Source organism: Pteropus alecto, unplaced genomic scaffold, assembly GCF_000325575.1.
Source record: "Pteropus alecto unplaced genomic scaffold, ASM32557v1 scaffold40, whole genome shotgun sequence".
NCBI lineage: Eukaryota > Metazoa > Chordata > Mammalia > Chiroptera > Pteropodidae > Pteropus > Pteropus alecto.
In genome coordinates this window covers 21518790-21529662 of record NW_006431919.1, presented here as the reverse complement: position 1 = coordinate 21529662, position 10873 = coordinate 21518790, and the positions used below count along the sequence as shown (strand labels likewise).

General features: G+C 47.2%; 1 protein-coding gene across 1 annotated transcript in view; it reads left to right on the top strand.

The window, feature by feature from the left end:
* The first annotated feature begins 1510 nt into the window (after positions 1-1510).
* SDK1 (sidekick cell adhesion molecule 1) overlaps positions 1511-10873 on the top strand; it is a 398446-nt gene continuing 389083 nt past the window's right edge. Inside the window, exons 1-3 of the mRNA XM_025043174.1 lie at positions 1511-1583; positions 1945-2104; positions 9426-9532. Of these exons, the coding sequence (XP_024898942.1) occupies positions 1511-1583; positions 1945-2104; positions 9426-9532 (340 nt within the window). The remainder of the gene's footprint in view (positions 1584-1944; positions 2105-9425; positions 9533-10873) is intronic.

The window sequence follows — 10873 nt, the reverse complement described above, 5'->3', positions numbered from 1 at the left end:
GCCTCTCACCGGCGCAACCTAACATCCATTTATCTGAACAAACGCTAGGAGGGCGTTGGTAATGTCGCGTTATCATTATACCAGTAAAGACCACAATGGTGAAATCAACTCCACCTATCCGAATTCTGTGTAGTCCAAAAGAAACCAGCTGTACGTATGATACTTTAAGGTAAAAACACAGTTGCAGTTTTAACACTGTTAATATGCTGTTTGAGGCTTAATTTGTTTTAAAAAATATAGTAACTTAATCTAAAAGTTCAGTTAAGTAATTCCACAAATTTGTCAAAAATCTGTGGTAAAGACATGGGCTCTTGAGCAGAGAGTTCCCTTAGTGAGAGAGCTGTGACATTTAGAGTTATACAGAGTTGGTAGGTCCTAGAACAGATCATCCAGGTTTTAACTCACAGTTTTACCACTTACTCTGGGCAGCCTTGAGCAAGTCACTTAGTTTCCCTGTGCCTCTCTTTTCCCATCTGTAAAACGGGTATGACAATGGCCTCTATTTCGTAGGGCTTGTGAGAATTAAATAAAGTAATACATATAAACCACTTAGAACAGTTTCCAGCACAAAGGAAGTACTCACTGAATCCTAGCTGTTGCTGTTACTTGTGTTAATGTTCTTATCCACTCACATATTCAGAATCTCATGGCATTGTTCTAGGTGCTGGGAATGCACAGAGTTCGTTTAATTTCCAGGTCTGACAGGTGTGGTCAGGGCGTGTCGGGGAGGAGCTTTGGTAACTGGAAAAGCAGGACCGGTCAGCATCACCAGGTGGGCATGAGCGGCCAGGTGGGGAAGGGCCGGGCCTGGCCTCAGGGTTAAGAATCTGAGCGTGGCTGAGTGTTAGTGTGCCCTGAGAGAGTAGGAGGCCTGAAGGATAGCAGGAAGCTCACAATGCAGGGTGCCGTGGGGATTTTATTAGGAAAATACGTCATCTCATTCTGTTTATTTTACCGATGAAGAAATAGAATCAGAGTCATGTGGCTAATTAGTGATGGAGCTAGAACTAGAAGCCCTGCCTATATCTACTTTTTTAAGTTACAAAAGCAAGCATATAAAAATTGCACAAATTACATATAATACAAATTAAAACAAACTAAAAATCATAGAGTGATTTTCTGTGCCTTTTCACAAAATGCCCCCTGTAACCATACAGAAATCGATCTTGACCTGACTTCCCTAAGTGGCCCTGTTACTCCTCATCCCCACCCCACCCCAGCCCCGGAGGGAACGCTCAGCCTGACCTCTAAACCGCAGACGAGTTTCGCTTGGCTTTGAACCTCGTGCAGTTTCGTGGGGAGGCACATGCCATAGACATCTTTCTGTCCGGTTTCTTTCACTCGCGGACGTGCGTGAGCTTCGGCGGTGCTGTCGCGAGTGTGTGCAGCGGCCGCTGGTTCACGCCCGTTGCCACATCGTATTCCTTTGTGGGAGCACACGCAGGTTTCCAGTTTGGGGGCCCATGGAAAGTCACTGAAAGAGACGGAGCGTGGGAAATGAAAGCGGATCATGACGCATGTCGTTTACGCGTCTGGGTCGACCTTGCTCATCCTGGTTCCCTTTTCTAAGCAACGAAGGTCGTGTGCAGAGCCCAGGAATAGAGCGTTCTCGTCACTTTGAGACTCTAGTGCCTGCGACCCAGCTCGCATGAGCAGAGGTTGCCCAGTGTGCTCCTTCAGTAAGGAAGTGTTCATTGAAAGTGGAAATAGCTTGGCTGAACTTGGCAGATGCCTTTGAATGGTGCCATCAGCGAACTTTCCGCTTTTGAAACATTATCGAGGGGATTGTACGTTTCCAGGGGCTCAAGGGTTACTTGCTACTTCCTTGCGCCAAAGAGCCATCATTTCTACTTTTTAAAATCAGGTCTGTTTAAATTAGCGATTAACCGGATGAATGCCATCTTCGCGTGTACTCCATTCGGTTGTGTTTTCTTAATGTTTCAGATGACGTCGTGCCGTATTTCAAAACGGAGCCAGGTCTGCCACAGACTCACCTGGAAGGGAACCGCCTGGTTCTCACCTGCCTTGCGGAGGGGAGCTGGCCCCTGGAGTTCAAGTGGATGCACAATGACAGCGAGCTCACCACCTACGCCAGCGAGTACACGTAAGTGACCGCTCGCAAATGAAGTTCCGTTTCAGGCCGACCATGTGTTTAGAGTGTTTGCTTTGTTGACCGCAGTAGCACAAGGGGTGAAAATATTGGGTTGAATTTCGAACGCATCAGGGGTTAAAGGAGTAGTTTCAAACGTGTACTTAGAATGGGATTTACTGTTCTGCTACAGGTCGTATTCACACCTAGGAAGTCTATCATTATATTTGCAAAACAGCCCATTAACGACATTTCCAGACCAAAAAAGCTGTCGTTGCAGAGGGATGCAAACAACAGCCCCAGGGTCGCTCTCCTCTGAGGGGCGTCACGTGTAAGTGGAGGTCCTTGGGCCAGTAGCACCTGCAGCTCTGAGCCGGCAGCGGGGTCTCCCCTGGCTGAGTCGCAGGGCTGGATGGAGGCGGGACCCTGGGAGAACGGACCCCGGGAGTACCAAAACTACATTAAAGGTGCTTCTGTGCGCGGGCGCGAGAAGAGCTTCTGTGCGCAGCCGCAAGGATGGGTGTTCGCCGAGCATCGGGGTGCAGGAGCGAAAGCTGGGGGGCTGCAGATCAGGCCCGTCTGCGCAGCACCAGCTCCAAGCCCCGGGGTCTGGCGGGGCCGAGGTCCCTCCAGATGGGCTCGTGTCCCCGTGAGGGCGGTTGACCAGTGGCTGCCGTCCCCGAGGAGGACGAGGAGCTAAGCGAACGCCCGCCGGGCCCGGGACACCCCCGGGTCGGCCAGCCAGCCAGCAGTCCCGTGCCCTGGAGCAAATGGACCATGAGGAGCGGGCTTTCCTGGGCGTTTTGGGTAGGGTAGTGGGCTTCTCCACGAGGGGCGTGGCCCGGCGCCGACCCCCGTGGGTCCCTGAGCCGCTCGCAGCCCGCGCGGTGACAGACGCACGGGGGTTCCCACAGAGTGGGTTTCTTAACCGAGTGCCAGCGTTTAACAGGCGCGAGGTTTTGTACAGACGTCTGCCTTCCGGCCCCCCTGACCGTGGGAGGGCCTGGCCACCGGCTCTGCAGCCCCGCGCAGGGGCAGGCGCTGGCCGGTGCGGGTGCGGCCACCCGCGCTCTCTGCGGCCTGGTCCCGGCTCCCGAGGACACCACGCCGGCCCTGCGCACGCGGCAGACTGCGGCCTCCTCCCTCGTGAGCAGGCCGGACTGTCGGCGTGCGGGCTGTTGCCGGAGCGGTTCGTCACAGCAGTTAAGAGCGCGTTGACCTCAGACGGACCCCGTCGGAACCCCGCTCCGCAGCAGTCAGCGTCGAGGTCTGCCGAGGGGGGCCGGTCACACCTCATTGCTGGCGTTGTGAGCCGGAAAGGCTCTGATGTGTGTAAACAGCATATTTTCCGGCCCGCAAGCAATCTGTTAATAAATCCTAGGCAGCATTATATGTTCTCGTAACGTGTTGGGAGGGATTAAGGAAAAAAAACAGGTGAACTTGGACCCAAGAGCAGTGTGAGTCATGAGCTCTAGCGGCAGATGGCCGGAGTTTGGACAGGTGATCGGAGCAGGGCCGTCTTACTTTTCTCCTGTGTAAAGTGGGCGGGGCAGAACCACCTCGGAGGGGGCTCAGAAAAATTAATCGACATAACGGTGCCCCAGGAGAAAAGGAATGACGTTTCAGAGGAATCCTAATAAAAAAGTAGTAACGGGCATGGTCTCACAGTGGCCATCCGGCCGGGTCCACGGCTTGGGTGACGGCGAAGAGATGTTTTCTAGATCCTCACTTCCGCCTGTGTGTCTTCTTAGACTGAGCTGCTGAGCTCCAGCCTCTGCGAGGCGCCGGCCAGGCTCTGGTCCCTTGTGCCTCCCAGGTCACAAGAGAAAAACGCGCCTCCTGCTGCAGCCTTGGGGGGAGGGTCCGAGGGCACCGAGCAGACACGCCGTTCAGAGCGCCTGGCTTCGGTAAATTCTCGGGCCCCTTCAGACAACCTGGAGCAGGGCTTCTGGCCTCCGACTCTGCATCCTTTAAGGTCAAAATGTTTGACACTGGAAATGGGGTGTTTGGACCAGTCTTGGGGTTTTCTTACTTCAGGTGTGTCGCATAGGTGTGCAGCAGGAGCTGTGCCAACTTTCGGTTAGCCGCCCACCTTTCCAGTCCCCAGCTGTCATCAATGGCCATGTTGTGCCTCAAAGAGTGTTTAGTGAGAGCAAAGACCACGTCTGCAGGAAACACCCCAGGTGAGCGCAGCGTGTTCTATCCAGGCAGCAAACTGACAGCCACGCTCTGGGGCTTATCTGCTTCCATATATTAGAATTAGAATATTCAAGATTTGTTTGAAATTAAAAACAAGTCGAGAAATATCCGACGAAGCACGCTCTGCCCGCATTTCACCCTGTTCAGAGGCGAGAAGGACTTGGCGAGCCTCAGCTGCAGATTCCGAGGAGGGGGTAAAAGGTTCTGTTCACAGCCATCTGATCGATGTTCTCTCTTGCTATAGAAGAGACATGTTCTGTAGGAAGGTTCGTGCTTTATGTTTTCCCGAACATTCACTCAGAAGACGCTTTCATTAACTTTGGCAAAAAAAGATTATTTGATATTCTAAATTCACATCCGTTTTTATTACTTCAGCGTGTTTTGCTGTTGCTATGCATCAACCCCTTCTCTACTTGTTTATTTCTTCCATGTATTCATTAGATTTAAATTAACTGTCTGCAAGTATGTGGTCAAATACCTTCTCTTCTTTCTGCTGTCAATGTCTATCTAATTCTGTTCATTCTGATAGTAAATAACTTTCCATTCAACGAAATGTAAAGTAATTGAAAAAAAAAAGTCACTTCCATCTCATTAAGAAATGCATTTCCTTTCTAAGTTTTTAATGTTTAATCATTATTTTTCAAAATATGCAATCCATTTATGTTGTTTTGATTAAATGAACATGTAATCCAGAAGAAATTTTTTATGCACTTAGACTCTTTCGGTCAAAGGAAAATCTCTTTAAATTGCTGTTTATATGTATATTTTCATTTCAGAGAAGTATGGTGGGCAATCAATAAATAGCTTTCAGGCATAAAAAATGTTACATTAGAATAAAATTCTAATGCTAAAGTTCAAGGACTAAGAAGAGAGAATATGAAACTATCTGTTATGGAGTTCATTTTTTAAAAAAATGGATACTGTGGATATCAAAATCACTGTATTGCTTAGACTGCGCTGGACACATTTAAAACAGTGGTGTTAACAGTCTTATTCTAAAATACCAAAAAAACATACACTCTGCCATCATTACATGTGCAACTCCTTAAACTTAGGATGAAACCATTTTGGTGTCACCTTAAAGATATTGGAGGAGATGCATTTTTTGCATGCTCTCCGCGCTAACAAATCGACCTGCTGATCGGTACACCGGACAATCCTCTAGAAAAGGAAGTGCTGTTAGTTGCATCAAAGCGAGTTTGAGCGCCGGCTCATTAATGTGGACCGTTAGAATAAGGCAGACTCTTCACGGCCATTTCACTAGAAGCTCCGTAAGAGGAAGGGGCTTATCGCGACACAAGCACAGTTTGGGGTGGACGTGACAAACGGCACCCCGTCCGTCCTCGGAGTGCTGCAGGCACTGAGATGGGTGATCAAGGACCCATTGTATTTTGCCATCATTTTTTTTTTCAAGATGTAAAGCCCGTGTAAAAATCTCATGCTATTTTTTCAAATTACTCTTTCATGTCCTTACTTCCAATAACCACCTCCTGCTGCCATATATTAACCTTCCTGAGACTGTTCTAAGTCTCGAATTGAAAAACATGGATACCGTATGAAAATGGCAGTTGTTTCCTACCTGAAGTTGAATCCCTATTTCCACCCCCCACGTCTGGTGTCTCATGAAAATGCTAACCCTGTAAAGGAGCAAAGAATATAAATTCACCTTTTCGCAGCTTTGACAAAAAAATAGCATTTTCTTTGCTGTTAGTACTACGGTTAAACCGCGCAATGAATTCCAGTGAGTTTCAAACGTCATGTTGTTCACGCCGATGCGCATTTACACATTTTAGCACGAGAATGGCATCGGAGAAATGATAGCTGTTCAAGAATCAGGCCAGGTCTGCAGAGGTGTTACAGGCAGATACCTGTTTGTTTGTTTGTTTGTTTGTTTTCAGAAAACATTTGTTCTAAATTATTTTCTATTTAGGGATAAAAAACATTTGTAGTTATACTCGAAGTATGTATATCTAAGCCAAGAATTTCTTTATGCTAATCATAGCTGGAATAATCGCTGCTCTGAACTGTTGAAAATCTTACAGTTTCTCACGTGGCCTGTCTCTGTGGTTCAGTCTAACAATGGAAGTTCGACGGGTATTTATTCATGTTTATTCCAGTAAAAAAGGAATGGTTAAGGGAAAAGTTACTTTTCTTAAGTCTTATAAAAGGAAAAATCACAGTAGCAATAGAAATTATGAAATACCCGGGAATTCCCTTTGTAAGAAGTGAGTAGAAGCTGCGTGAAGAAAAGTAGGAACTTCCCTGAGAGATGGAAGGACACTCGATAGGAAAGGAAATCTCGGCATGGTCGAGTGTTAATTCCTTTGAAATGATCGTGGAGGTTCAGCCTCATTTCAGTAAAACATTGAGGGTAACTTGATGAGATGGTTCCTAAGGCGACGGAGAAATGCAAGCAGAAAAGAATGCCAACACATTTTCACAGCATGAGGTGGCAGTGGGGAGCGACCTTCCCTCCCAGGGGCGCCCTGGAACGCCGCGCGATTAGCCAACACGCAGAGACGCAGAGCGGTGCGTGCCGAGCGGGGCCGGGGCCGGGGCCGTCACACACGTGGGTGCACGGCTCCCCACCCAGGGCTCCGCTGCACCCCACCACCTGTCACACAAGCCCCCCTCCACACCTGCTCCTGTGTGGCACCAGCCTCAGACCTAAAAGGCCAGAATACGCGTGTCCGGTGGTCGGGGGCCCACCTCTCCCCAGACTCGGGGGGCGGAGAACTCTTCAAATACAGGAGAGCGGCCCCATCCCAGGCAGACAGAAGATGGCCCGCCCGTGTCCACTCCGGGAAGGGCTGGTCCAGCAGTCGTCCGCGGCGAGGCCGGGAGGGGGCGCTAGAGGAATTCCGGGGCTGGCCCTGTGGACCCGTGGCGCTCGCCCACTCAGCGGAAGCGGACATGAAGCCGACACTGAAGCCTTTCGCTGTGTTGCGATTTTGTTGGATTTTCTCTAATGCGCTCTTGCTGATAAGGAATTAGCCTGGAAGATGTTCCGTCAGCCAGTCTAGTATTCTCCGCCTGGATACAGTGAATGCACACATTCCCTGCCGTGTTTATTTGAAACAGGAGCAGCATTTTCTATATTTTAGTGGCATATGGTGCTAAGATTTTATCATGGTTTCTCGTGAAGAGCCAGGAAACTTCCTCTGCTTAAAAATGTGTGTTTATAAACAAGAGGCTTGCGATGAATATTCCCATCTGTTAGGTGAACATAATTTGTGTAGGAATTCCTATAATAGGTGGAGTACTTTGCAACTTTTTTGTGTAGTTTTTTTCCCTGGCGAGACATTAAACTAAAGAGATAGTATAAAACAGCATATGCCTAATATTCAATTTTGTGTCTGTTTCTCCCTGGTGTTTGAAAGTAGTGCTGTTTTTGTGCATTAGTATATAGGATTTATATAGAAATTCATAGGAATTTAAAATCTATTTCGGATACTGCAAAAAGGAAAAATAGACTGTGTAACAATTACATAAATGTGATTATGTCGCAATGATGAATCTGTTCTTCTGGTTTTTCAAATATGTGCTTCAATAACTTGTATTATTTCTTTTTCAAAAACTTTTGTTGACTTTGTTTTAACCTAATCTCAAAACTCTTCCTTATTATAATCAGAGTATATAATAATTAAAATCCCTCCCGCTTCTAGTCTTATTTGTAATTTAAATAAATGGCACAGACCCTTTGTGTTCAGTTTGATATTCCGATTATATTCACTAATTAATTTTTTTATTTGACAGGAACCATTCCTCAGAAAAGAATCAAATTTTGAAGATTAAAATTTAGCAATATTTTTTTCATAAAAGATTTTATTAATCTTGCCATAGGATCTCAAGATGATTATCTGAGAGAAAACATACTTTGATTAATATTTGCTTAATACTGAACTGATTGTATTGTTCAAATATTTTATTCACTTAAAAATTATGCCTATGAGTTCTTTTTTGGGTTGACTATTGGACATACTTGAAGAAAAAGATGAGCAATTAGTTGAATTTAAGCGATTTCAAGGTATGCTTAGAAACTGAGCGAATAAACCATGCCATACATGGTGGCTTCTACTCGGTATTTTTTTTAAGTGACTCTGACTATACTTTGTAAGAGGAAGTAATTTTAAATCGAAGATAACTATTAGTGGAACATCTTTTTAGGAAAGTATTGCATCACTGTGTTTATACTGTTTTTGGAAAACAGTCTACCATTCGATTGGGTTTTAGCTCTGTCCCTGTGACAGTCACTTTCCCATGTGTGAACAGTTTCTGAGCTTCAGACCTCATTCCCGATCTGCTTGTGAACACGGCCGAGAAAACAACTGATAGGCGCTCATGTGCGGCGTGAACGCTTTGGGCTGCGGGGCTGCAGATCTACTGCAGGAGGTCCTCGGCTACGTGGCAGCTCGCTCCTGGGTCTCGGAGCATCCCACGCCGTAAAACTAATGGTAGCCCTAAGGCGGGGCTTGCGTGGAAGCTGTAGCTCCTGTTTCTTCCCCTATAAAACGGTGCCGAAGTTTTTTGAAAGGCATTGATTCGAGGGGTGATTACTTACAATCCCAGGAATGGGAAACACAAACGAAATGACTTTTCAGTCGTCCAGAAAGTTTTAAAAATTAATATTAGGCTGTGGAGAAGTAAGAAAGGGAAGGTTATAACCGTGTTGGCAGATGTCTGCACGGTGAGCGGAGCGGGGACTTGTGTCATGGTGTCACCGCTTTCTTTGCCCAATGACATCTGTATCTCATCCTGTTTAAACTTCAATAAAGAGTGACACGATGCATTATGTTAAGACCGTTGCCAGTTCTAGAAATAAGTTTTGGAAATTCTGAGAGAGAGAATTATAATAATTTTGGTCCAGTTTGAGTGTGACGATTGTTAGCTGTTCAACTTTCTCACTCACTCAGCCAGGCGTGAGTGATGTCTACAGAGCTGGGGCCTAATTCGTGCTGGGGGACAGATAGCGATGAAAAGACCTCACACGTGAATTGCAGCTGCCGTGAGTGTGTTGGCCAGGGAGGGGTCCCACAGGTCGCGGTTCACCGAGAGTCACGTACTTGTCGAGCATCCAGCCGACGAGACGCAGGGCTGCGTGGATGTCGCCACTAACCCCCTCTCCGGTGTCCCGCAGGTACACCATTCCGTCCCTGCGGAGGCCGGACGCCGGGTTTTACCGCTGCGTGGTGCGGAACCGGATGGGAGCGCTCTTGCAGAGGAGATCGGAAGTTCAAGTCGCATGTACGTGTGCCCGGGACGACCCCAGACGTTAAGCAGCGAGAGCGTGCGGGGGTGCTAGCCGGTCACTTCTGAGCACCGCAGAGGCCGAGATCCTGTCTCGGATTCTGTGGGAAATAGAATAGCTGCTCAGGCTGGGGAGAGATCAGTACGTTTAGCTGGCGGAGCCGGTCCGGTGCGGACGAAGGGGCCGACGAGGTAAATGCCCCTCTTCCGGTTCGCAGAGTGAGGGCCCGATGAGCTCTGCGGCCGATGCGAGGACCAGATGCCGTCTGTCCTATGGATTCTTAGCTGCTCTGAGTTTTCGTGACATACACTTTCGGATATTTATCAAGTAAATCAGATTTCATCAGTGTATAACCAGTTCTTTCCAAGGACGGTTTGTTTAGAAACCCTTTAGCTGCACAGCAAAAAGGGCATGGGCAGTGATATCCCATTTGGTATTAAAGTCGTGGCGGTTTAATTCATCCTCTGTTGGGCAGACCCATTTTGGAGGATGAAACTTTTAAAAGGAGCCGAGGCAGCTGTCAAAATGCAGGGAGACTGAATCTCAGTGTAGCGTTTAGGGGAACAGGACGGGGATGTTGGCTTAGGCAGGGCACTTTATACTTTTCTGGTCCAAGCCTGTGACAGGTGGGGCCATCCAGAATGGCCCGTCTACTGTGTTGTGTTTGGAATTCACTGCCAAAGTGTCTCTTCCTTTAAGCGTACACTAGTATGCCACGGGAGACGTCAGGGAACCCTAGAGAGCCCCCAGACCAGGCCGCGCTGACCGGTGACAGCGTTTTCTCCTTCGCTGTTCGACCCCAGCTAAGGCCTGCAGTGTGCAGCGTTACTCCAGGAAGCCGAGTTATTGCTAGACATTCTACCATTCCACATCCGGCACTGGTGACTGAGCGAGATGCGGATGCTAATGCGTGTTTAGTTATGTTTTAAATTACTGGGAAGGCATAAATTTTTCTGAATCGTGGTGAAGTCGCTCAGCCGAATCCATCTGCGGAATAATTCAGAACTTTTATTCAGTTGAATAATTGGAAACATAACAAATAAAATTATACCCAAAACATATTTGCATGAGTTAACAGTTTGGAATTTATTATAATATATTAAATTCCATTTTATAAGACTAAATTTTAGACTTTTTCTTGCTTAATCGTTTCCGTCCCTGTTACTGTCCTTCCTCTCTAGCCCTTACTGTCTCATTTCTCTTTTCTCCTTCTCTTCGTTAACAAATTTTGCTTAAAAACCACCACGAACGTTTTCTTAATGTTTCACTAGTTTATCTTTTTCATTTAACACTGCTCGTAACATAGGAAATAGTTCCTTCTGCATCAAAAATCCGTG